At 42.1% G+C, this 22,039-nt stretch overlaps 2 protein-coding genes across 49 annotated transcripts in view; both read left to right on the top strand.

The window, feature by feature from the left end:
* The first annotated feature begins 1,596 nt into the window (after nucleotides 1–1,596).
* On the top strand, nucleotides 1,597–12,272 carry LOC110489732 (WD repeat-containing protein 48). 4 transcript variants are annotated; one of them, XM_021562568.2, is made up of 19 exons: nucleotides 1,597–1,739; nucleotides 4,107–4,247; nucleotides 4,642–4,717; nucleotides 5,837–5,919; nucleotides 6,140–6,269; nucleotides 6,693–6,781; nucleotides 6,980–7,081; nucleotides 7,327–7,551; nucleotides 7,880–7,954; nucleotides 8,151–8,253; nucleotides 8,767–8,864; nucleotides 8,959–9,066; nucleotides 9,161–9,257; nucleotides 9,378–9,470; nucleotides 9,667–9,772; nucleotides 9,891–9,978; nucleotides 10,107–10,183; nucleotides 10,361–10,553; nucleotides 10,653–12,272. In XM_021562568.2, the coding sequence occupies exons 1-19, from the start codon at nucleotides 1,692–1,694 to the stop codon at nucleotides 10,746–10,748; spliced, it is 2,028 nt and encodes a 675-aa protein (XP_021418243.1). In that variant the 5' UTR covers nucleotides 1,597–1,691; the 3' UTR covers nucleotides 10,749–12,272. The 4 variants fall into 4 exon arrangements, with proteins under 4 accessions (XP_021418243.1, XP_021418241.1, XP_021418242.1 ...); XM_021562566.2 differs by having other exon boundaries at nucleotides 6,959–7,081; XM_021562567.2 differs by having other exon boundaries at nucleotides 4,639–4,717.
* A 4,196-nt stretch (nucleotides 12,273–16,468) lies between these two features.
* unm_hu7910 (un-named hu7910) overlaps nucleotides 16,469–22,039 on the top strand; it is a 43,925-nt gene continuing 38,354 nt past the window's right edge. For 23 of the 45 annotated variants that reach the window (XM_036943956.1, XM_036943954.1, XM_036943951.1 and 20 more), the window contains exon 1: nucleotides 20,467–20,733. In XM_036943956.1, coding sequence (XP_036799851.1) covers nucleotides 20,670–20,733 — 64 coding nt within the window. In that variant the 5' untranslated portion in view covers nucleotides 20,467–20,669. Of the gene's footprint in view, nucleotides 16,953–17,232; nucleotides 17,301–20,302; nucleotides 20,734–22,039 lie in introns of those variants that run through there. The other 22 variants (XM_036943971.1, XM_036943970.1, XM_036943925.1 and 19 more) reach the window with 21 other exon arrangements.

The following is a 22,039-nucleotide window of genomic DNA, read 5'->3' as shown; positions in this document are numbered from 1 at the left end:
CAGATGTGTCTGTGGGTCACAGACACATAAAAAAAAGTATGGCTGTGGATCAGAAAACCAGTCAGTATTTGGTGTGACCACCATTTGCCTCATGCAATGCAACACATTTCCTTTGCATAGAGTTGATCAGGCTGTTGATTGTGGCCTGTGGAATGATGTCCCACTCCTCAAGGGCTCTGTGAAATTGCTGGATTTTGGCATGAACCGGAACACGCTGTCGTACACGTTGATCCAGAGCATCGCAAATATGCTCAATGGGGGACATGTCTGGTGAGTATGTAGGGACATTTGCAGCTTCCATGAATTGTGTACAGATCATTGCGACATGGGGCCTTGCAGTATCATGCTGAAACATGAGGTGATAGCAGCGGATGAATGGGCGACAGGTAGCCTAGTGGTTAGAGCGTTGGGCCAGATTGAATCCCCGAGCTGACAAGGTAAAAATCAGTAATTCTGCCCCTGAAAAAGGCAGTTAACCCACTGTTATTAACTGACTTGCCTGGTTAAATAAAAATAAATCAATAAAAATGAATGGCTTGACAATGAGCCTCAGGATCTCATTACGGAATCTCTGTGCACTCAAATTGACATTGATGAATACAATTGCGTTTGTTGTCTGTAGCTTATGCCCACCTATACCATAACCCCAGCACCACCATGTTGACATCAGCAAACTGCCCGCCCACACGACGTCATACACACTGTCTGCCCGGTACAGTTGAAACTGGGATTAATCCTTGAAGAGCACACTTCTCCAGAGTGCCAGTGGCCATCAAAAGTGAGCATTTGCCCAGTGAAGCAGGTTACGACTCCGAACTGCATTCAGGTCAAGACCCTGGTGAGGACGAAGTGCACGCAAATGAGCTTCCCTGAGATGGTTTCTGACAGTTTGTGTAGAAATTAATCGGTTGTGCAAACCCACAGTTTCCTCACCTGTCCGTGTGGCTGGTCTTAGACGACCCAGCAGGTGAAGAAGCAGGATGTGGAGATCCTGGGCTGGCGTGGTTATACGTGGTCTGCGGTTGTAAGGCTGTCTGCGGTTGCAAGGCCAATTGGACGCAGCTCTGGAGGACATTCATGCAGTTAGCATGTCAATTGCATGCTTCCACAAAACTTGAGAAATCTGTGGCATTGTGTTGTGAGACAAAACTGCACATTTTAGAGTGACCTTTTATTGTTCCCAGCAGAAGGTGCACCTGTGTAATGATCATGCTGTTTAATCAGCTTCTTGATATTCCACACCTATCAGGTAGATGTGTTATTTTGGCAAAGGAGAAGTGCTCACTAACAAGTATGTAAACAAATGTGAGAGAAATAAGCTTGTTGTGTGTATGGAACATTTCTGGGATCTTTTATGTCAGCTCATGAAACATGGTACCAACACTTTACATGTTGCCGGTTGTTTACTTGTCCGGTCAATAAATCTATCAGATTTATGCAGCAACAGTGCACCTTTTTCTTTATTCTCTCGGATAGTCACCAGTTGGAGTATCCTGGAGTAAGGAATATTTTTTGGACTTTACATGTTGCGTTTATATTTTTGTTTAGTGTAACTATATTATTTCTGTGCAATACATGTATTAAGGCGCCTATCAATTTTGTAGGCGGAGCCTCGAAGATTGGGCCCTCACTTTCCGGAAGTATCCTCCTTTGCGCCTTATGGAAGTGACGTTAAGCTGTCAACATGTAAGATGGCGACTCTTCACAGGCAAAATGCTGCTGGGCGGAGAAAAGTCCAGGTAAATGTATCTATTTTGTCATGCAGAGTAAGGTTTTTTTAAGTTGCATTCATGGCCGCGGAAATGTATATTTTGCCTGCTTATCCATGGATGTCTTTAAACACTCAACGTGTGGCGGGCAAGTGCAGCCGGTCAGTCCCAGGCGGTCAGTCCCAGGCTCTGGCACCGCTAGCAGAGAGCTAGTTTAGCTTACAGCTACTCACAAGATTTTGCGACCCGCTGCAAATGACTCATTTCGGTTGACCGAGATCGTGTTTCGAGTTTAATGGGTTGTCAAGATATTTGTATGTGAAAGTGGGATTATGGGGTGTTATTGCGGCTAGAGATGGAAGAATTCCCCCCGCGCCCACCCTCACGTCACGAGATAGCTAAGTGAAGGACGTGATTTTCTATTTTGGCTATCTAGTATGCAACCAGTTGGATGGTGAAATTATCTTTTGTCTGATTACAATTTGATAGGCTTGATCCTATTTTGCCCGACGTCATCAAACTGTAGTCGCCAGACTAATGATGGCATGCAGTGTGTTGAGTGCTGCATTACAGTACTATAGATGGTCAACAAGTCTCCTTGTCCCCTGTTGATGCAATATAATGTTTGTATGTAGATATCTGCAAATGTGTATTCTGCACCTGGAAAACCATTTGCATTGAATTTTCCAGATTTGCATTGCAGAGCCACTGCAATTTGCATATAGTGAAATAAAAACAATTTCACTGTCTGTCAGCAGGCTATGGTCTCTCAGAATGTACATTTAGGCTGAGTTTAATGGGACGGCTATTATTTACACAACTCTCAAACTCTAGGCCTTCTGCCTTCTCCCTGCAGTTCTCAGCCATAGAGAGAAATACTAATGGTTGTCTTTTTGTAGGCACTAACTCCACAATGGATCGTTGGACAAAGCCTATGGGAAAAATGAATGCCGTTTTGGATCAATTCCAAAAATAAGGTCTGTGGTAAACACAGGCTTAGGACATTTTATACGTTTTGTTCTTTGAGATAAACTTAATCAGCTAATGTCACTTTCTCTGAATTTTGAAGAATTTGTGATAAAAAAATCATGAAGCACATACAGGCTTCATAAAGGTCATGTTAACTGACTGCTATTATCTAATACAACAAAACCTTAAAGATTTCCTAAGCATGTGTTAAACTCAGACCTTATTTTCTGCATTTATTCCAAAACCCCAATTTTTCCCATATGGATGGGTAAACAAACCAGAGGTAACTAATTTTGTGGTTTTAGGACTACAAGGACTGGTGAGCTCCATTAGCTTCGCCCAAGACTGCTTTGTGAACTAAAATCCCAACGCTGTGTTTTAATGTTTAGACACGTCAATAATCATTGCTTTTGAAACATATGGACCTTATCATTAATCCGTGAGAAAGAATCCTTCAAATGAAAAAGATACACTTACTGTAGCAGTTTTGCACAGATCCATACACCTTTGGTTGCCTCCATCCAATAATTTGATTTGAAACTATATATCCACTACACTTCCAGAGTTACGCTTACACGCAGGTGCTCGGAACATGCTAGAAAGCTATTTATAAATTGGCCTGAATGCTGATGTGCTGACACCGTGGTATATCAGACCGTATACCACGGGTATGACACAACATTTATTTTTACTGCTCTAATTATAATAGCAATAAGGCACCTTGGGGGATGTAGAATATGGTCAATATACCACGGCTAAGGGCTGTATCCAGGCACTCTGCTTTGCGTCGTGCATGAGAACATCCCTTAGCTGTGGTATACTGACACCCTCTTGGGCCTTATTGCTTAATTAGCACAGGCGGTCACCTCGTCTTGTCTGTTTTCTGTAAACAAGCGCTGTAACACACGGATATGGCTGTGTGGGAGCACTAAACCAATCAAGGTTAAACCTATCAACTATTTTTCTATTATTATTAATTCTCGCTGATATGAAAGATAAGGTCCTTATGCTTCCAATACCGTACCGCAAGCGATGCGTGTTATTGTTCAGATTGAGTGTCGGGGTTCTTAACAAAACTCCCTCCTACAGAAGGGACCTTTGTCCAACGACTCTTATGTGTAATGGAACTGAGAGTGGTGATGAAGGGCTAGTATTTCCAGGACTCACCTGACACTCCTGCTGTAGCATCATTCATTTCCACAGGTTCCATCATCCATTTCAACAGATATCCTTGACCGATATACATTACCAGTGTTTACAAGCCATTTATGACACTAGAAAGGTTTCAGCAACAGTGCCAACACCAGTGCCTATATGTTATTATAGGTATACAGGACAATGTCAAGGATTCACCGGAAACAACACCAATCTATCTTCATTATATTGTAATATGGTTCAAAGTGCACTCATATCTAGTTCTCTCTGCAGGTGTCCTATGTGATTCGGGATGAGGTGGAGAAGTATAACCGCAATGGGGTGAATGCTCTGCAGCTCGACCCGGCCTTGAACCGCCTCTTCACGGCTGGCCGAGACTCCATTATTAGGATATGGAGCGTCAACCAGCACAAGGTAACCTGTCTGTCACCTAACCACTCCACCTGGCAGAATGCCATATTATCATCATGACCCCTCTCCCTCGAGGGCACACTGTGGTTTTGATCGCTCTATCGCTCATCTTTCCTTGATTCCTGACATCCTATCGTCTCCTTCTCAACTGTATTGGAGGAGACGGTCCAAGGTCCCTCCCCTGTTTTGAGAAGGAGGGATGTTAAAGGTGTCTAGGAAAGATGAATTGAGAAAGAGCTAATGTTTTAGATGCATAGATGTACAGACCAATGCCTATGGTCAATGTTCAAATGAAAAGATCCAGACTTATTTGTTGTGCTGTTATTGTAATTGATTGTCATAGAATACTTGCATAAACCCACTGATTTTGCAGCGTAAACTCTCTTTATTGCAGCAGGACCCGTACATTGCATCGATGGAACACCACACAGATTGGGTCAATGACATCGTCCTCTGTTGCAATGGGAAGACATGTGAGTCAGTGTAATGTATTAATCCAGAGCTGTTAAATTGAGCCCTACCCCTCAGAATGGAAAGTGCATATTTTTATTAAAGAATTATCACTGAAAAGCAACCAGACTTTAGGACGCTTCCATCACATGCAAATTGGCAAAACCCTGTTAATGGATATTTACTACTATATGTCCAGGGAAAATCTCACTTTAAAAAGTGAATATTCGGGCCTCCCGGGTGGCGCAGTGGTTAAGGGCGCTGTACTGCAGCGCCAGCTGTGCCATCAGAGTCCCTGGGTTCGCGCCCAGGCTCTGTCGTAACCGGCCGCGACCGGGAGGTCCGTGGGGCGACGCACAATTGGCCTAGCGTCGCCCGGGTTAGGGAGGGCTTGGTCGGTAGGGGTGTCCTTGTCTCATCGCGCACCAGCGACTCCTGTGGCGGGCTGGGCGCAGTGTGCGCTAACCAAGGCCAGGTGCACGGTGTTTCCTCCGGTGCATTGGTGCGGCTGGCTTCCGGGTTGGATGCGTGCTGTGTTAAGAAGCAGTGCTGTATCGGAGGACGCATGACTTTCAACCTTCGTCTCTCCCGAGCCCGTACGGGAGTTGTAGCGATGAGACAAGATAGTAGCTACTACAACAATTGGATACCACGAAATTGGGGAGAAAAAGGGGTAAAATTTAAAAAATTTAAAAAAAGTGAATATTCTGTTAACTCCTACCCAAATAATGTTGTTTACTCATCCTATACTCGTATTTGTGGCCAAAGCATAAATTGTAGAAAAAACACTTTTAAAACAAGACCATTTCAAAAATACTTAATATTTTAGCATAGAGGATGTCGTCATCCTCCTGAGCTGGCCAATCAGCGGTCTACTCACATTAATATTATTCATGACCGGTATAGGGTATGCCCACACCATTCCAACACAGAAAGCTGCTTTTTAACATACTTAATTACACATTTTTTGAAGGAAAACTATTTCACTCATTGTCATTAATTATAGGTCATATTTCATAGAAATCTGGAGACACTGGACAGTTACTTAAGCCTGCAAGCCATTGATATAAATAGTTGTTGTTTTTTGCCTTTGAAAATGTATGTGTCGGAAAAATAAAGACACATTTTACTCTGTATTCCAGTGATATCTGCTTCCTCAGACACCACAGTGAAAGTCTGGAATGCACATAAGGGATTCTGCATGTCCACATTGCGAACACATAAGGTATGTAATAACATACTATGTACTGAGCTCCAAAATCATCACAAAGGCCAAACTTAAGGTACATACGCATAACGTTACTGCTATATTAGTGCTATGCTACTGCTATGTTAGTATGCACATTTCAAGGTATAGGCTGAAGCACAATCAGAACCAAAATCTTACTCAAAAGCACTGACTTGGCATCAGATTGATGTAACCCCCTATGGTTTTGTCTGTACAGGACTATGTCAAAGCCTTAGCCTATGCCAAGGACAAGGAACTGGTGGCCTCAGCAGGGCTGGACAGACAGATCTTTCTATGGGACGTTAACACACTAACGGCACTGACCGCCTCCAATAATACTGTCACCAGTGAGTATGCTCTCTCATCTGGGTCCTGTTCAGACATTGGGCACTGAACTGAAGAAAAGGAACTGAAACAGGAAGGGACTACCTGGAAATTATCATTTTATTTTCCTGTTGCATAAAGTGTTTTCCATTGCTTGCCCTAATGAACATGACCCAGCTATATTATGTCACAGGCATATCCTAGACTGAGTAATGTAAATGTTCACTGCACTACTTAGGCATGAAGACATGAGATAGATGTCTATCTGGAGAACCATCATTGAAGACCATGTTCTTGTTTCTGTAGTACACATACATTTGAAGGATGGATATCTTAAATATGTAAAATACACTGTGTCTCAGTGGGACATTCCTGGTTACTGATGAGTAGACTGTTGAGACAGACCTGAGTGTTGTGGTAACTATGATGTTGTTGTCGTCTCCCAGCCTCTTCACTGAGTGGGAACAAAGACTCCATCTACAGTCTGGCTATGAATCAGATGGGCACCGTCATTGTGTCAGGGTCCACTGAAAAGGTTAAATCACATTTGTATTGATATAGTTGTAATGTTTCTAGTGGGGTGATGACATTGATATACTTCCAGCTAACTGAACCTGTTACTTCACCTCCATGTTCTAAAGTAAGATGTGTGTAAGAACAAAGAGTGTGCCACCAACAAAAACCTAAACCTGTGTTTTCATATACCTCATAGAGTGAATGTGTCCTGCTACAGGTGCTGAGAGTTTGGGATCCTCGAACCTGTGCCAAGCTGATGAAGTTGAAAGGTCACACAGACAACGTTAAATCATTACTGCTAAACAGGGATGGCACTCAGGTACGGATGGCTCTTAGAAATCTCATCTCATTCCTCACCCTTAAAAATGTCAGCTGCGATGGCGCTCTTATGCTTCATAGGAGGGAGAGGACTTTTTCAGTCATTTCTGGAATCTGCTGGCAATAAGCTGCGAGGGAAGCCTCTTACCTGGAATTTCTCAACTTGGATTTCGAACAACCCAGACATTTTTGTGAAAGATTTGAAAATGTTGTAATTCCTAATGTTACATCTGCTTTTCCCCCCAGTGTCTCTCGGGCAGCTCAGACGGGACCATCCGTCTGTGGTCGCTGGGGCAGCAGCGGTGCATTGCTACCTACCGGGTGCACGATGAGGGCGTGTGGGCCCTGCAGGTCAACGAAGCCTTCACGCATGTCTACTCCGGCGGACGCGACCGCAAGATCTACTGCACCGACCTGAGGAATCCAGACCTCCGCGTTCTCATCTGCGAGGAGAAAGCCCCTGTCCTCAAGGTGAAAGGGGTGGGGTTACTGCGATAAGCCTTGCCGACGGCATGATGGGAAACGTAGTTGAAAAGGTTGTAACCTGTAGATATTAGGCCTAGATGTTTATTGGACTTAAGTATTTTGTAACATTAACTCAAATGTTTTTTTAAGACTGTTGTATACAAGAAAGTACGCTAGTATAATAATTAGTAGAGTCAGGAACGCATTAATGAGAAATCTTAAAGATAATCAGCAAGTACTATCAAGGTGAAGTCATCCTTAAGTGTTTCTGTCAACAACACATTTACCCATCACAGTTTTCCTATCTGAATGACCTCTTGTCTCCCTGGTTCAGATGGAGCTGGACCGCTCGGCAGACCCCCCCACGGCCCTCTGGGTCTCCACCACCAAGTCCACCGTCAACAAATGGGTAAGCAGCATAGCTGAAGTTGAACAACAGTGTTTGTATATGAGTAATGGATATGTTCATAATAAATAGACATAGAATTACTGTAAAAAATATAACACAGAAAAAAAAACAGGATTCAGTGAGGCCTGTGTGTCGCTGTATACTTTTAATGCAATGTTCACTCCCTGATTATGTTTCCCGTCATGACTCATTGCAGTCTCTGAAGGGCATTCATAATTTCCGAGCATCTGGCGATTACGACAACGACTGCACTGCTCCCCTGACGCCTCTCTGTACTCAACCCGAGCAGGTTGTTACAGGTAAAAACACAACACACACACACACTTCTTATTTTTTTATGATCCATTAATCATTAAAAATGATTGATAGATTCAAACTTCATAAATCTCCCAATAAACTGCATTGCAAATATTGCAATTACAAATGTTTTTTTAACCTTTATTTAACTAGGCAAGTCAGTTAAAAACACATTCTTATTTACAATGACGACCTACACTGGATGCCACTCAGGAGCCCACATATCTATTCTATTTTAAACACCTTCTGTATTTTGGGCTCCAGAGTGGCGCAGCGGTCTAAGGCAAGAGTACAAGAGACGTCACTACAGTCTCTGGTTCGAATCCAGGCTGTATCACATCCGGCCCTGATTGGGAGTCCCATACGGCGGCGCACAATTGGTCCAGCATTGTCCGGTTTTGGCCAGAGTAGGCTGTCATTGTAAATAAGAATTTGTTCTTAACTGACTTGCCTAGTTAAGTAAAAAAAATAAGTTCTAGGCTTAAATTAGTGTTGTGTTTATTGCTGTCCACTAGGGGGAGCCAGCATTATCCAGTGCCACATTCTGAACGACAAGAGACACATACTAACCAAAGACACCAACAACAACATTGCATACTGGGATGTTTTAAAGGTGTGTGCCTTTTGCTCTCTCTTCAATCGATTTATCGTCCATCTCTCCATTGTTTGTCATATTGTATAATTGAATACCTCTTGTCCTCATCCAGGCGTGTAAAGGGGAAGACCTGGGAAAGATGGAGTTTGACGAAGAGATTAAAAAGAGGTTCAAAATGGTTTATGTGCCAAACTGGTTCTCAGTGGATCTTAAAACTGGGGTAAGCTGATCCTGCGCTGTTTTACATTGTAAGCTTTGGACAGTCGGTGGAACAGGGATTTGTCCTCATTTTAAACCTATATTCTGCTGGGTAGATGTTGACCATCACGCTGGATGAGAGCGACTGCTTTGCTGCATGGGTGTCAGCCAAGGATGCAGGCTTCTCCAGTCCTGATGGGTCTGACCCCAAGTGTGAGTGATCATTTTTTTACTGCCCTGTAAGATATGGTTGACTTTTTAAAATGTTTATACCTAAACAGTGTTACCGTCGTACATGCAGTATCATTCCTACAGAGTTCTGTTCTTTTCTAGTGAACCTGGGTGGACTGCTGCTGCAGGCCTTACTGGAGTATTGGCCCCGAACCCACATCAACCCCATGGATGAAGAGACAGAGATGAACCACAGTGAGTTGCTATACGCATATACACACACATTTACTAACAGTACAATGCAGACAGCCATTGTGATATTTTCTGACGTTATTAAGTTGAATGAAATCTATCAGTGATATTCTATGTTCTGATGTGTGTGTGTGTGTGTGTGTGTGTGTGTGTGTGTGTGTGTGTGTGTGTGTGTGTGTGTGTGTGTGTGTGTGTTCAGTGAACGGGGAGCATGAGAGCAGGATACAGAAAGGTAACGGCTACTTCCATGTTCCCCCTCACACGCCAGTCATCTTTGGAGAGGCAGGGGGAAGGACCTTGTTCAGGTAAAATATACAATGCTATCTCTGTCTTTCACAGTGTAGCATGAAATAGTACTAAAAGTGCAAACCCCACCTACCTGGCCATCCCGGCAGGCTTATTCAAGGCTCTCTCTCTCTCCAGGTTGTTGTGTCGAGACTCCGGTGGTGAGACTGAGTCCATGTTGCTCAACGAGACCGTGCCACAGTGGGTCATCGACATCACTGTGGATGTGAGCTCTCGTCCTTTAATGATAAATCTAAATGTCTTTCTACAGTAATGTACTATAGCTAATTGTGTAGTGTTTATACACTATGATTCTCATGTATGGTTTTCAACTTTTTCTTCCCTGTCTTTTAGAAAAACATGCCCAAATTCAACAAAATCCCCTTCTACCTCCAGCCTCATTCTTCTTCTGGTGCAAAAACCTTAAAGAAGTAAGTGAAACACTTTTATAACGATTGAACCAGTTTCTCTGTTCCTATTAGTGTTGCGTGTTCATCCTTCCCTGCAAACCACATTTAGCTAAAGAGATCATTCACGTGGAACTATTTATCTGACTGTTCAATGTTCCAAGCTTGCGGTTATATTCCAACGTTGTGGTCTTCCAATAGGGACCGCCTGTCGGCCAGTGACATGCTCCAGGTGAGGAAGGTGATGGAGCACGTGTACGAGAAGATCATCAACCTGGACAACGAGTCTCAGACGGGGGCCTCGGCAAACAACGACAAGCCCAGTGAGCAGAAGGAGGAGGAGGACGTGGCCGTGCTGGCCGAGGAGAAGATTGAGCTGCTCTGTCAGGACCAGGTACTGTGCAGCTTATACGGTACAGTCCCCATCTTTTGCCTTTGTGTTACATCTTGTATTAATATATATGTTCCCAAAATCACTTTTCGTTGTCTGTAGGTATTGGATCCCAACATGGACCTGCGGACCGTCAAGCATTTTATCTGGAAGAGCGGTGGAGACCTAACCCTTCACTACCGGCAGAAGTCCACGTGAGGTCGCCGGTGTCTGCGAAGAAGGCTCATCTTCTGCTAGCCTGCCCTCCTCTTCCTCCTCCTTTCTTCTTCCTCTGGCACCAAACTTGGACTTTTCAACTCATCCCACCAGATCCATGTGTTAGTAACACAAACCTGTGCTCAACGACTCCTTATGAGATCTTATAAGAGGTCACAACACCTTAATAACCCCTCAAAAAGGTCCGTAGCCTGAGCGTCACACAAAATCACCGTTCTACACCCAGCCATGTAGAGAGGCGTGAGAACACGCAAGGAGAATGGCGAGAAACAATTGTTGCTGTGTACAGTGAATGGACTGAGGAATATTCCAGGGCATTTTAAGGTTTTTGTCATTTAGGTTTATTTTTATTCAATGTCTTTGTCTCCTTTTGTTTATCCCCCCTTATTTGTAAGAAATATGTTTTATTGCCATGCCCATCTTCAGAGAGCGAAGGCGCCCTTCCATCTTGAGAAAGTCGCTATGCTTGGGGGTTCACTTTGTGACCTGATTGGTAGACTGCACACGTTTCTTTTCTTTCTTCTTTTATTCTCTCCCCCTATACATTCCAGGAACACGCTTGGTTTCCAACCACCTATCACTACCCTTCATCCTAATCCATGTTTAGGACACAGTTCAATGAGGAAGATTTTCTGGATTGTCAGGCGACCAATCAAGGACTTGACAGAATGTAAAGACGTGACTATAGTATGCATGTGTGATATCCTTCAGTTTCCTCAGTTTGGCAACTGACTGATGTATTGAAGGCGGCTGTGTGAAGTTTTTCTCTCACCAAATGGACACAGACAAGGACACATCCCCCAAACTGAATCTCATTAGCTAACGAACGCTGATATTAAATTACTGACCCTATCTTTCTTTTTGTAAATAGACTGTCATTATTTTGTAGGCAACTTGACACAAGTTGTACACCTCATCAGGAACATTTTTTTTTCTTTTTTTCTCGAGAACCCTGTGTTATTTTCAAAAGGTTGCTTTCTCATGTTAATAAAAAGAGGAAAGAAAAACCACACGTGTCAAGAAGCAACGGATATGTACGACTAAAGGATCTCACCCACGGAATCAGGATGTTTATAGGCTACTGTACTGTATTTGAGAGGAAAGCTACATTTGTTGTCATTGGCATTACCCTTGACAGTCTGCAGCTAAATCTACTTGAAATACAATGAGGAAGGTCTAGGGGGAGATATTCTGGAGGGAATCACAACTTTTTATTTTATTTATGCAAACAAAATGAAGACTGTGCTCTACAACTCTAAATGGATTACTCCAACAATGTGAATTGCACAGTGCTATAGCAAATGTATAAAAATAAATCATTTATTTGATTTTAGTTGAAAGATAAGCTTTGTCTGAAAAAGCTCTACATGAAAAAAAAGCTCCTACAGAATTATATGCTTCCATATCCACAACCCATGTGCTCCCACGTGTTGATGTAATTAAATGTAGTATATTTTGGGTAAATAAGTGCTTAATAAATTAACCAACATGACAACGAGAATAAAATGCTTTTGAATTTCAGAGGACGATGAATTGCATTGATCAGAGACTTGCGGTCACAAATAATATTGCATAACTCCAGGACACAACAAGCTACCAATTGCAATGTTGATGTGATATTTGTGTGATTGATTTAGTGTTTCTTCTCGACCACCCTTTTCTATTGTGTATTTGACCGAGTTGGAATACAAATGCTGCTGGAAGCAGGCCTGCAGTTGTCATGGTCTGAGACCTGTCATCTGTGGGTCTGTACAGGGCCGGTTCCAGGCATAAGCGACATACGCTCAGCCGAGGTCTCAATTTACTATTGAGAGTAAGAATAGTAGAATACACCAGGTTCAATTTTGACATTTGGTTGTGTGTCAGCAGCTTTTCTCTTATGTTAGCCATGTCAGCAACAACAACAAAAAATCTGTAATGACCGAAAACTGACCAGGCACGCAGGGAATGTGCTCAGGGGTCATGACCTCCAGGGCACCCCATTGATTTTGTTATTCTCACTCTGATATCATATGTGACCGACTGCCTCGATTCGGTCTTCAGTAGGCAAGACATCTTCTTTGTCTACACCCATTCAGCATCGTTTACACCCTCTTAAACCTTAATCCCATCCATCTCTTCAAGGATTCACATGTGAGGCCATGTGGTAAACACGCCGACGTTATATCAAATAAAATCCACGTTTATTTGTCACATGTACAGGATATAGAAGTTGTAAACGGTACAGTGATAGTACTTGCATAGTAGCAATATCAAAAACAGAAAGTGTCCAGATAAAAATATTTTAGAATTGTATATCTTTATTAGATGACGCTTACCCGACAGACTTTGATGGGTCATGTGAAGGAAATGCTCTAACCATCCGTCACGCACTCTAGCTACGTGGATGGGTCACTATTGTTTAGACATGTACACGTTCATGAAATACAATTGATGGCTGTAATTCACCCCCAGACACACCTGCTAATTTCATGGGTCATGTAATAATCCTGCCAAAGTAGAGTCTTTTGTTTAGACATGTAGCTAGCTAAGTAGCTAACGTAAACTCGTACATTGCCTTGGTCTGTACAATTGCCCTTATTTTAGCACCCCAAAAACGTAATACTTCCAGATCAACTGTAATGTCAATACCATTGTAAAGCACAATTTCTCCCCTTTCCAACAGAATCAATTACATGACCTAAACGCTGCCCGTTTCAGCATAATTCAAGCAGGCAATGAGCCCCGTGGTAGTGAGAAGAAGAGGTGTTGTGGGAAAATTGCTTTTTTTCACTCGATCTGTCCAATTTATCACCTTATCGCCTCTAAAATGTAAATAAAACACTATAAAGAGTTTATATAATGTGTCATTACATACCTATTTGAAGGTTTGTGTTGAATTTAAATTGGGTTTTAGGGCGGTGCTAAAGTGATCTTAGAAGTAAACAGCGGCTTTGAGAATGATGATCACATGCAATGATGACGCAAAAAATACCTAGGTATTCCCCCCTTACCCCCGTCTCTGTCCATTTCTTGTTTTTAAAGGAAGAGAGAAGTGCTACACCTGGTGAAGAGAGATTGTAAGACAGAAACAGTTGCTTTTTGTGTGCTGTACGTTACGACTTGACACGTCACGATGTAACGGAGGGTCCGTTTTTTCAACTTTTATCCAATACTATAGAGCCATTACCATGTCGATCATTAGTTTTCTTTGTAGCCTCGTTTGAATGTTGCGGTTGCGCACATTTGTACGGAATGGGGTGAGTTAGCTAGCTACACAATGAACCGGCATAACCCTAACTCATACTACTACCAATACAAACATTGTCATAGCTGTAGTATGAATCTGCAAGTAGCTAAAGCTAACAAACTAGGCTCAACGTTAACTAACTAACGTTAGGCTATAACTAACAATGCAAATGGATTTCTGATTAGAATAATATTACTACACAGATCATACATGTAACATTAGCTAGCGAGCCAGCAAGCTAAAGGTATGCAATAACTTGCAATAAAAATGACTTTCTGACAAAATTAGAAACTTATTTCCGGAAAGTGTAGCTAGACTCTTACCCGTAAACATGGATGAACGCTTCACGGGAGACTGGAACCATTTAACTCTGCTTTGTTTGTCGCTACATCTTGTTTGTCTCCAGTTCACACTGACCGTGGCGTGTGCAGTAGCCCATTCCTTTTTCCTACTGATCTGTCGACAGAGCCTGCTAAATTTATGGCAACAATGTCATTGAGAAAAGTAGCAAAACGTTTGTAGTTCTCAAAGCCTAATGTTATATCTTTCAAAAATGGCACAGTAGAAAGGACTGTCAACATACTGAACAGCTCACGTTATAGACAGAAGTGTGCTACATGGCAGACCAATCCAAACTCATCTCCCGGCATGTCCAGCCCATACATTATCTCAGCCAATCATGACTAGTGGGAAGCCTTTTTCCATGGCCAAACCAACTAGGCTCGTAATTAAACAAGTGTATTCGTATTTATCGATGGAATAGAAGTTTGTTATTAAGGCACATGATAAAAAATACATCTTTACGTTCAAATGCTGCTCCTGTGAAGTAGTGACGTGCGACATACACTACCGTTCAAAAGTTTGGGGTCACTTAGAAATATCCTTGTTTTTGAAAGAAAAACACATTTTTTGTCCATTAAAATAACATAAAATTGATCCGAAATACAGTGTAGACATTGTTAATGTTGTAAATAACTATTGTAGCTGGAAATGGCATATTTGTTTTATGGAATATCTACATAGGAGTACAGAGGCCCATTATCAGCAACCATCACTCCTGTGTTCCAATGGCATGTTGTGTTAGCTAATCCAAGTTAATCATTTTAAAAGGCTAATTGATCATTAGAAAACCCTTTTGCAATTATCTTAGCAAAGCGGAAAACTGTTGTTCTGATTAAAGAAGCAATACAATTGGCCTTCTTTAGACTAGTTGAGTATCTGGAGCATCAGCATCAGGGTTCGATTACAGGCTGAAAATGGCCAGAGACAAAGCACTTTCTTCTAAAACTTGTCGGTCTGTTCTTGTTCTAATAAATGAAGGCTATTCCATGTGAGAAATTGCCAAGAAACTGAAGGCGCAAAACCAGAACCAGAATAGGAAGAGGCGTGGGAGGCCCCGGTGCACAACTGAGCAAAAGGCCTCTGTCTGACCACTCTACCATAAAGGCCTGATTGGTGGAGTGCTGCAGAGATGGATGTCCTTCTGGAAGGTTCTCCCATCTCCTCAATGGAACTCATGGTCACCACCCTGACTAATGCCCTTCTCCCCCGATTGCTCAGTTTGGCCGGCGTCCAGCTCTAGGTAGAGTCTTGGTGGTTCCAAACTTCTTCCATTCAAGAATGATGGAGGCCATTGTGTTTTTGGTGACCTTCAATGTTGCAGACATTTTTTTGGTACCCTTGCTCAGATTTGTACCTTGACACAATCTTGTCTCAGAGCTCTACGGACAATTCCTTCAACCTCATGGCTTGGTTTTTGCTCTGACATGCATTGTCAACTTTCCAAATCATGTCCAATCAATTCAATTTACCACAGGTTGACTCCAATAAAGTTGTAGAAACATCTCAAGGATGATCAATGGAAACAGGATGCACCTGAGCTCAATGTCGAATCTCATAGCAAAGGGTAAAAATACTTATGTAAATAAGGTATATTTTTTTTATTTTTACATTTGCTAAAAAATCTAAAAAACCTGTTTTCGCTTTGTCGTTATAGAGTATTGTGTATATATTGATGAGGATTTTTATTTATTTAATACATTTTAGAATAAGGCAGTAATGGAACAAAATGTGGAAAATTCAATGGGTCTGAATACTTTTTGAATGCACTGTAGTTCTTGTGAGTGTATATGTCAAATGTCATATTATGGCTATGTACAGTATTTCTCTCTCTCCAGATTAATCTCTCCAGGAAACTGCTATAATCCCATAAAATCTGACCCCCAGAAGATACTGCAGGAATCCCCCAGCACACGACATGGAGAAGACCCCCCCCCCCCCCTCCCCCCCTCTCAGGTTAGATACAATAGAGTCAGTCCCCTCTGTCCCTCCCAGATCCACCGCCTCTATCTGAAAGGAAAGACACATATAATGGTGATGAGGGGGGATAGGAACCCTCTAGTTTCCTGCCAGCAGCCACCTAAAACCTTTGATTGTTAAAATCTCGCGATAGAGAGGACACATTCCCTTTTTTTTGCCACGTTTTTGCTGTTATCAAATAGCCTGACAATTTACCCTAAATTATTCCGCTGCACTATAGTTCGCTACGTAGAAGAAAATGTACGTCCGTGGGCGTGGCGTAGCGTTTGTCTGGAGCAAGGAGTCGTGTAGCCAGGCAATGTATCAAAACCTTCAAGGCGGATTCTCTAGGCGCTCCCAACGATAGTGGTCCACGCTGTAGAACTACAGCAAAAAATCATCCGCCCATGACCTCGTTCCCTGTCGAATTTGAGATCACTCATTAGTACATTTTAGCTTGTCAGTATCCATGAGAACGTTACTTGTGTTGTGATAGTAAGCAGTAGGAGCTTCCACCAATAAGGAGGTATCAGAATTGTATTTAGAGAACAAGAAGGCGTACAGGCTAAGTATTTGAGCATTTCTAACCCTTTGAACTGTAAGCATCCGTGCATTTACGATGGCTCCGAGGAAGAATTCCAGAAACCAATCCAAGAAAGGTCGGTACCCTTCCCTAATCCCTATGCTAACTAGCTAACAGCATATCTAGTAAACTATATTATAGTCTAATATGCAAGTATAGCTAGTTAAACAACCTGGTCTCAGTATTTTAGGTTGCAACCAGTTCAATATTTATTTGCCAGTTATGCAACTGCACGAGCAGGAGGCAAATACTTTGATAATGTTCTTGCCTTCGATGGTTGGTTTAGGCTTTTTATTTCTCTATTCTCAAATTGTGATGAATAATGTTGATGTGTATGGCAATCATTTCTCTCATAGTTGTAAAATGATTCCCTTCAGTGGACACCATGTAATTCATCCAGACCATCCCCGGACACGCAGATCTGGTAAAAAGCCTGTGTAACTCTGCGCTGGGTTTTGTGTGATTAAAGCAGCCGGGATCATTAAAGCGTTACCTAACATGTTTAACACATGAGTAATAGTCTACTCCTCATAAAATATCGTTGGAGAGTGTCATCGTAAGCACTGAGTCTAAACAAGTGGAAAGTGCCCTGTGTTTTGAGTGGTTGATAACAGTTACAGTTGCACGGACTTGCTTGGCTTATCAGAAGTATCATAAAAGTAAGCATGTACTGTGATTGTAATATCTGATAGAAAGGCATAGCCTACTAATGCTTGGCCCTGTTTGTCTTGCTGTGAACGCAGTGGGTTGTTTGTGCTGGTATTGCAAAAGAGAAACTGAGTCTACACAAGGGTGATAGCGGTTGGTGCCAGTGGTTGTAGCCAGGGCAACATCAACCACCTCTAGACATATTTTGAAGGCTTGTGCATGCTTGACAGTTCCTCATTTTCATGGTTGCTTGTAGCCCAAACCAAAGAAACCTTTGGCCGCCTTTTATGGACCTACTAACATGATGCACTCACCTATTATAGAGGATATTATGTTAAACACAAACTAAGATTAGCGGATAGCCTTACATGTCAGGTGTTGTCATAATGGGCTGTAATATATAGTGGTAGGGAGTCAAAAATTAAAATGGTCATTAATAGGCTAAGATAAGATAAGATATTAAATAAGATATTGAATATTTTTGTTAGTGGAGATTTTCAGACGGCTCTATGCATTGCTAATCAATCACCCAGTTCATTAGTGTGCATGCACACTATGGCATTGCAGCTGTAACTAATGTTAGATAGAGAGTCGATTCCAATGATACTGATAGCAGGAGTCGGAGTTGACTCCAAAAATACTAGAGTTGTCCACCACCATTTAAAATGTAATGATGACTGTGATGGCTTCTGTATCGTGGTAACTAGCATATTGCGTGCCCGATTGTTGGAAGCATACGAGAGAGTGCCATGTACAGTACAGCGTCCTCCTTTAAGGTATGGTATAAAAAATGTTAGACTAGGTTAAATTGTTGGAAGTTTGTAATGCATTTTGCCACCCATCTAGTGAGAAAATTGTAGTATCTCCGTTAGCTGATGCCAAGGGTCCAAACAGGATTAAAACAATGACATTACAACAAAAGATAACAGCCTACATCATAAAACAATACATGATACAATACATTATTACTCTATTATTACAGTAGTGTAGTGCACACTAAAGTTAAAGGGGTGTGTGTGCCTGTACATGAGCTGCTTGTTCACACATTTAAGCAACTTTTTTTTTACAGCAAACTCTAAATACTGTAGTGCAGTGGTTCCCAAACGTTTTATAGTCCAGCTGCGTACCCCCTCTAGCACCAGGGTCAACGCACTCTCAAATGTTGTTTTTTTTGCTATCATTGAAAGCCTGCCACACACACACTATACATTTATTAAACAAAAGAATGAGTGAGTTTTTGTCACAACCCGGTTCGTGGGAAGTGATAAAGACCTCTTATAGGACCAGGGCACAAATAATAATATAATAATAATCAATCATTTTGCTCTTTATTTAACCATTTTACATATAAAACCTTATTTGTTCATTGAAAATGGTGAATAACTCACCACAGGTTAATGAGAAGGGTGTGCTTGAAAGGCTACACATAACTCTGCAATGTTGGGTTGTATTGGAGAGAGTCTCAGTCTTAAATCATTTTCCACACGCAGTCTGTGCCTGTATTTAGTTTTCATGCTAGTGAGGACCGAGAATCCACTCTCATATAGGTACGTGGTTGCAAAGGGCATCAGTGTCTTAACAGCACGATTTGCCAAGGCAGGATAATCTGAGCGCAGCCCAATCCAGAAATCTGGCAGTGGCCTCTGATTAAATTACATTTTCACAGAACTGCTTGTTGCATTTTCGATGAGGCTCACGTGTTCAGATATCGGTAAGTGGACTGGAAGGGATAATGAATCCAGTTGTTTGTGTCATCCATTTCGGACAAGTAATTGCGCACCCAACTCACTCAGGTGCTTCGCTATATCACATTTGACATTGTCTGTAAGCTTGAGTTCATTTGCACACAACAAACCATACAATGATGAAAAGACCTGTGTGTTGTCCTTGTTAATGCAGACAGAGAAGAGATCCAACTTCTTAATCATAGCCTTAATTTTGTCCCGCACATTGAATATAGTTGTGGAGATTCCCTGTAATCCTAGATTCAGATCATTCAGGCAAGAAAAAACATCACCCAGATAGGCCAGTCGTGTGAGAAACTCGTCATCATGCAAGCGGTCAGACAAGTGAAAATGATGGTCAGTAAAGGGAACTTTAAGCTCGTCTCTCAATTTAAAAAAACGTGTCAGTACTTTTTCCCTTGATAACCAGCACACTTCTGTTTGTTGCACAAGCGTTACATGGTCGCTGTCCATATCATTGCATAGTGCAGAAAATACATGAGAGTTCAGGGGCCTTGCTTTAACAAAGTTAACAATTTTCACTGTATTGAAAACGTCTTTCAAGCTGTCAGGCATTCCCTTGGCACCAAGAGCCTCTCGGTGGATGCTGCAGGAGCAACTGCTTCATGCGCGTTACCACTCCGCTCTGTCTCCCTGTCATGGCTTTTGCGCCATCAGTACAGATACCAACATGAGCAGCAGCTACGTTTGGCCACATACGGACCGTTAGTGGAATTCCCGCGTGAGCGTAACGGTCAATGTGATTGTATGTTAATTATTTGACTAGGCTACCTGTATTTGACATTGTGTTGTTATTTCACTGAACACTAGATGGTTTAATTTTATTTTTGGCAGTGAAACGAAGCTACTCAGGCAGGGGGGGGGGGGGGGGGGGAACTCACCCAAATGTATAGCCTTGTTGGAAAATATAAATGGACTGTTTGAAAATGTGAATCAAATTTTTCTTTGGCGTACCCCCAACGGCATTGGTATGCATACCCCAGTTTGGGAATACCTGCTGAAGTGTAATGACATGCTCAAATTCAAGAGAAGTTTAAGCTCAACCTCTGCAGCAGATTCTCTCTAAAGATATTTAAGCATGCAGACATTTCAAGAGGCAACTCTCACGTTTTCTGTGTTTGGACAATTGGCAATTCTGCTCCACTGTCTTTGTGCGCACTTCGTTCTGCACAGTCCCCCCTCCGTCCTATTTGGCTATGGCAGAGTAGTGACACACACACACACACACTCGGCATGCCCTCCCCATATTTGTTTGACAGCTCTAAAAATAGTTCCCCGGACCAGTTTGGCCTTATCAAGTTCCAGCTGACTTCTACAACTGATACAGGCAGGGGGGATTTGTCAGAAACTAGGAAAAATCGAGGAGTTCTCTCATCGTGGATCCCACTTCATCTGACCTGATGGAGGAAACTGTGTTGGAGGAACCTATCTGTGAAGAAGCCGTATTGGCTGAAGAAATCCCAGGTAGGGTCAAGGGAATTTGTAAATGATAGGCTAATGGTTCTGCTTAACTGCTTCATTCAGAAATGTGGAATGGTAACCGACAGTGTGAGGATTGAGTTGTCATTTTGGGTAACGGAGTAGTGTGTGATAGTGTCGGCAGTAACGTATGGCTTTTACAAATGATAGTAGACAGAGTAACCTTGGCCAGCAACCTATTCTAAATGGGTAGCTATTTAAAAGCTCAAACTACTTGTAAAAGTCCTAAAGGTTAAAAGGACTAAAGAATATAGAACATGGTGACTTGTCAAGGCATGGGTACTGTTGCAAACGTAGGCTAGGTAGTTGTTTGTGACTTAGGCTAGTGTATGTTTGTATATTGCTTATAACTATAGAGTGTTACCTCGTATACAGCAATGCTTTAGAAATGTTACAGTTACAGTAGGGTAGCTGTGTGTTCGTTCCAAACCTGTATCTCTGGAGCCTTTAGTAGTTGAATAACCACCTGTTCACACTCTCTCGATCTTCCTCGCTCCAGCTCTCCCTACCCCCCTGCCGGTTATGTTGTCACCATCACTCTCTCTATTCCTGGTTTTATCTTATCAATTTAGAGAATGAATACTGCCCATATTTATATTGTGGAAACAAATCACTGTTTCCATGTCCCAACATTTTAATACATTTTTTAGTCATTTAGCAGACTCTTATCCAGAGTGACTTACAGGAGCAAGTAGGGTTAAGTGCCTTGCTCAAGGGCACATTGTGATTGTAAGCCTAGCTGGTTCTTGTGAGCCATTGCAACGCCTCTCGTTGGTTTCACCTTATCCTACAGAGCTTGTGCTTGTGTACAGTCTGTCTTCCATATGAGCAATTTTTTTGGAAAGCTGTCTAAAGCTAATTTTAGATATGGTTAACCTAATTGATTTATCCAGTTTGAGATGGGCCTATTTTGGTGTGTGAATATCACACTCCCAGAAATGGCAATACGAAGTAGTGCATCATACGATTTAATACTTATCTAGATACATGGCCTCCGATACGATACAGGAAAGATATGTTTTAATTTGAAACAATTCGGTGCTATTCGGTTTGATTAGAGAACGAATTGATTCGGTTTGACGCGATATGATGCACTAACTAACATTTGTTGCATAAACACACATTTTCCATTCAAAATGAATCTGCTACTGATGGAGCTCATGAGCTGGGCCTCTCTGAGCTAGATCTGTCTGAGCTGGATCTGTCTGAGCTGTTGTGTGTGTCTATGGTGTATACTATGTAGGTACAGTGCCTTGCGAAAGTATTCGGCCCCCTTGAACTTTGCGACCTT

Source organism: Oncorhynchus mykiss, chromosome 15 (genome assembly GCF_013265735.2).
Source record: "Oncorhynchus mykiss isolate Arlee chromosome 15, USDA_OmykA_1.1, whole genome shotgun sequence".
NCBI classification, from domain to species: domain Eukaryota; kingdom Metazoa; phylum Chordata; class Actinopteri; order Salmoniformes; family Salmonidae; genus Oncorhynchus; species Oncorhynchus mykiss.
The sequence above is the reverse complement of the archived record's forward strand: the minus strand, read 5'-3'. Positions and strand labels throughout refer to the sequence as shown.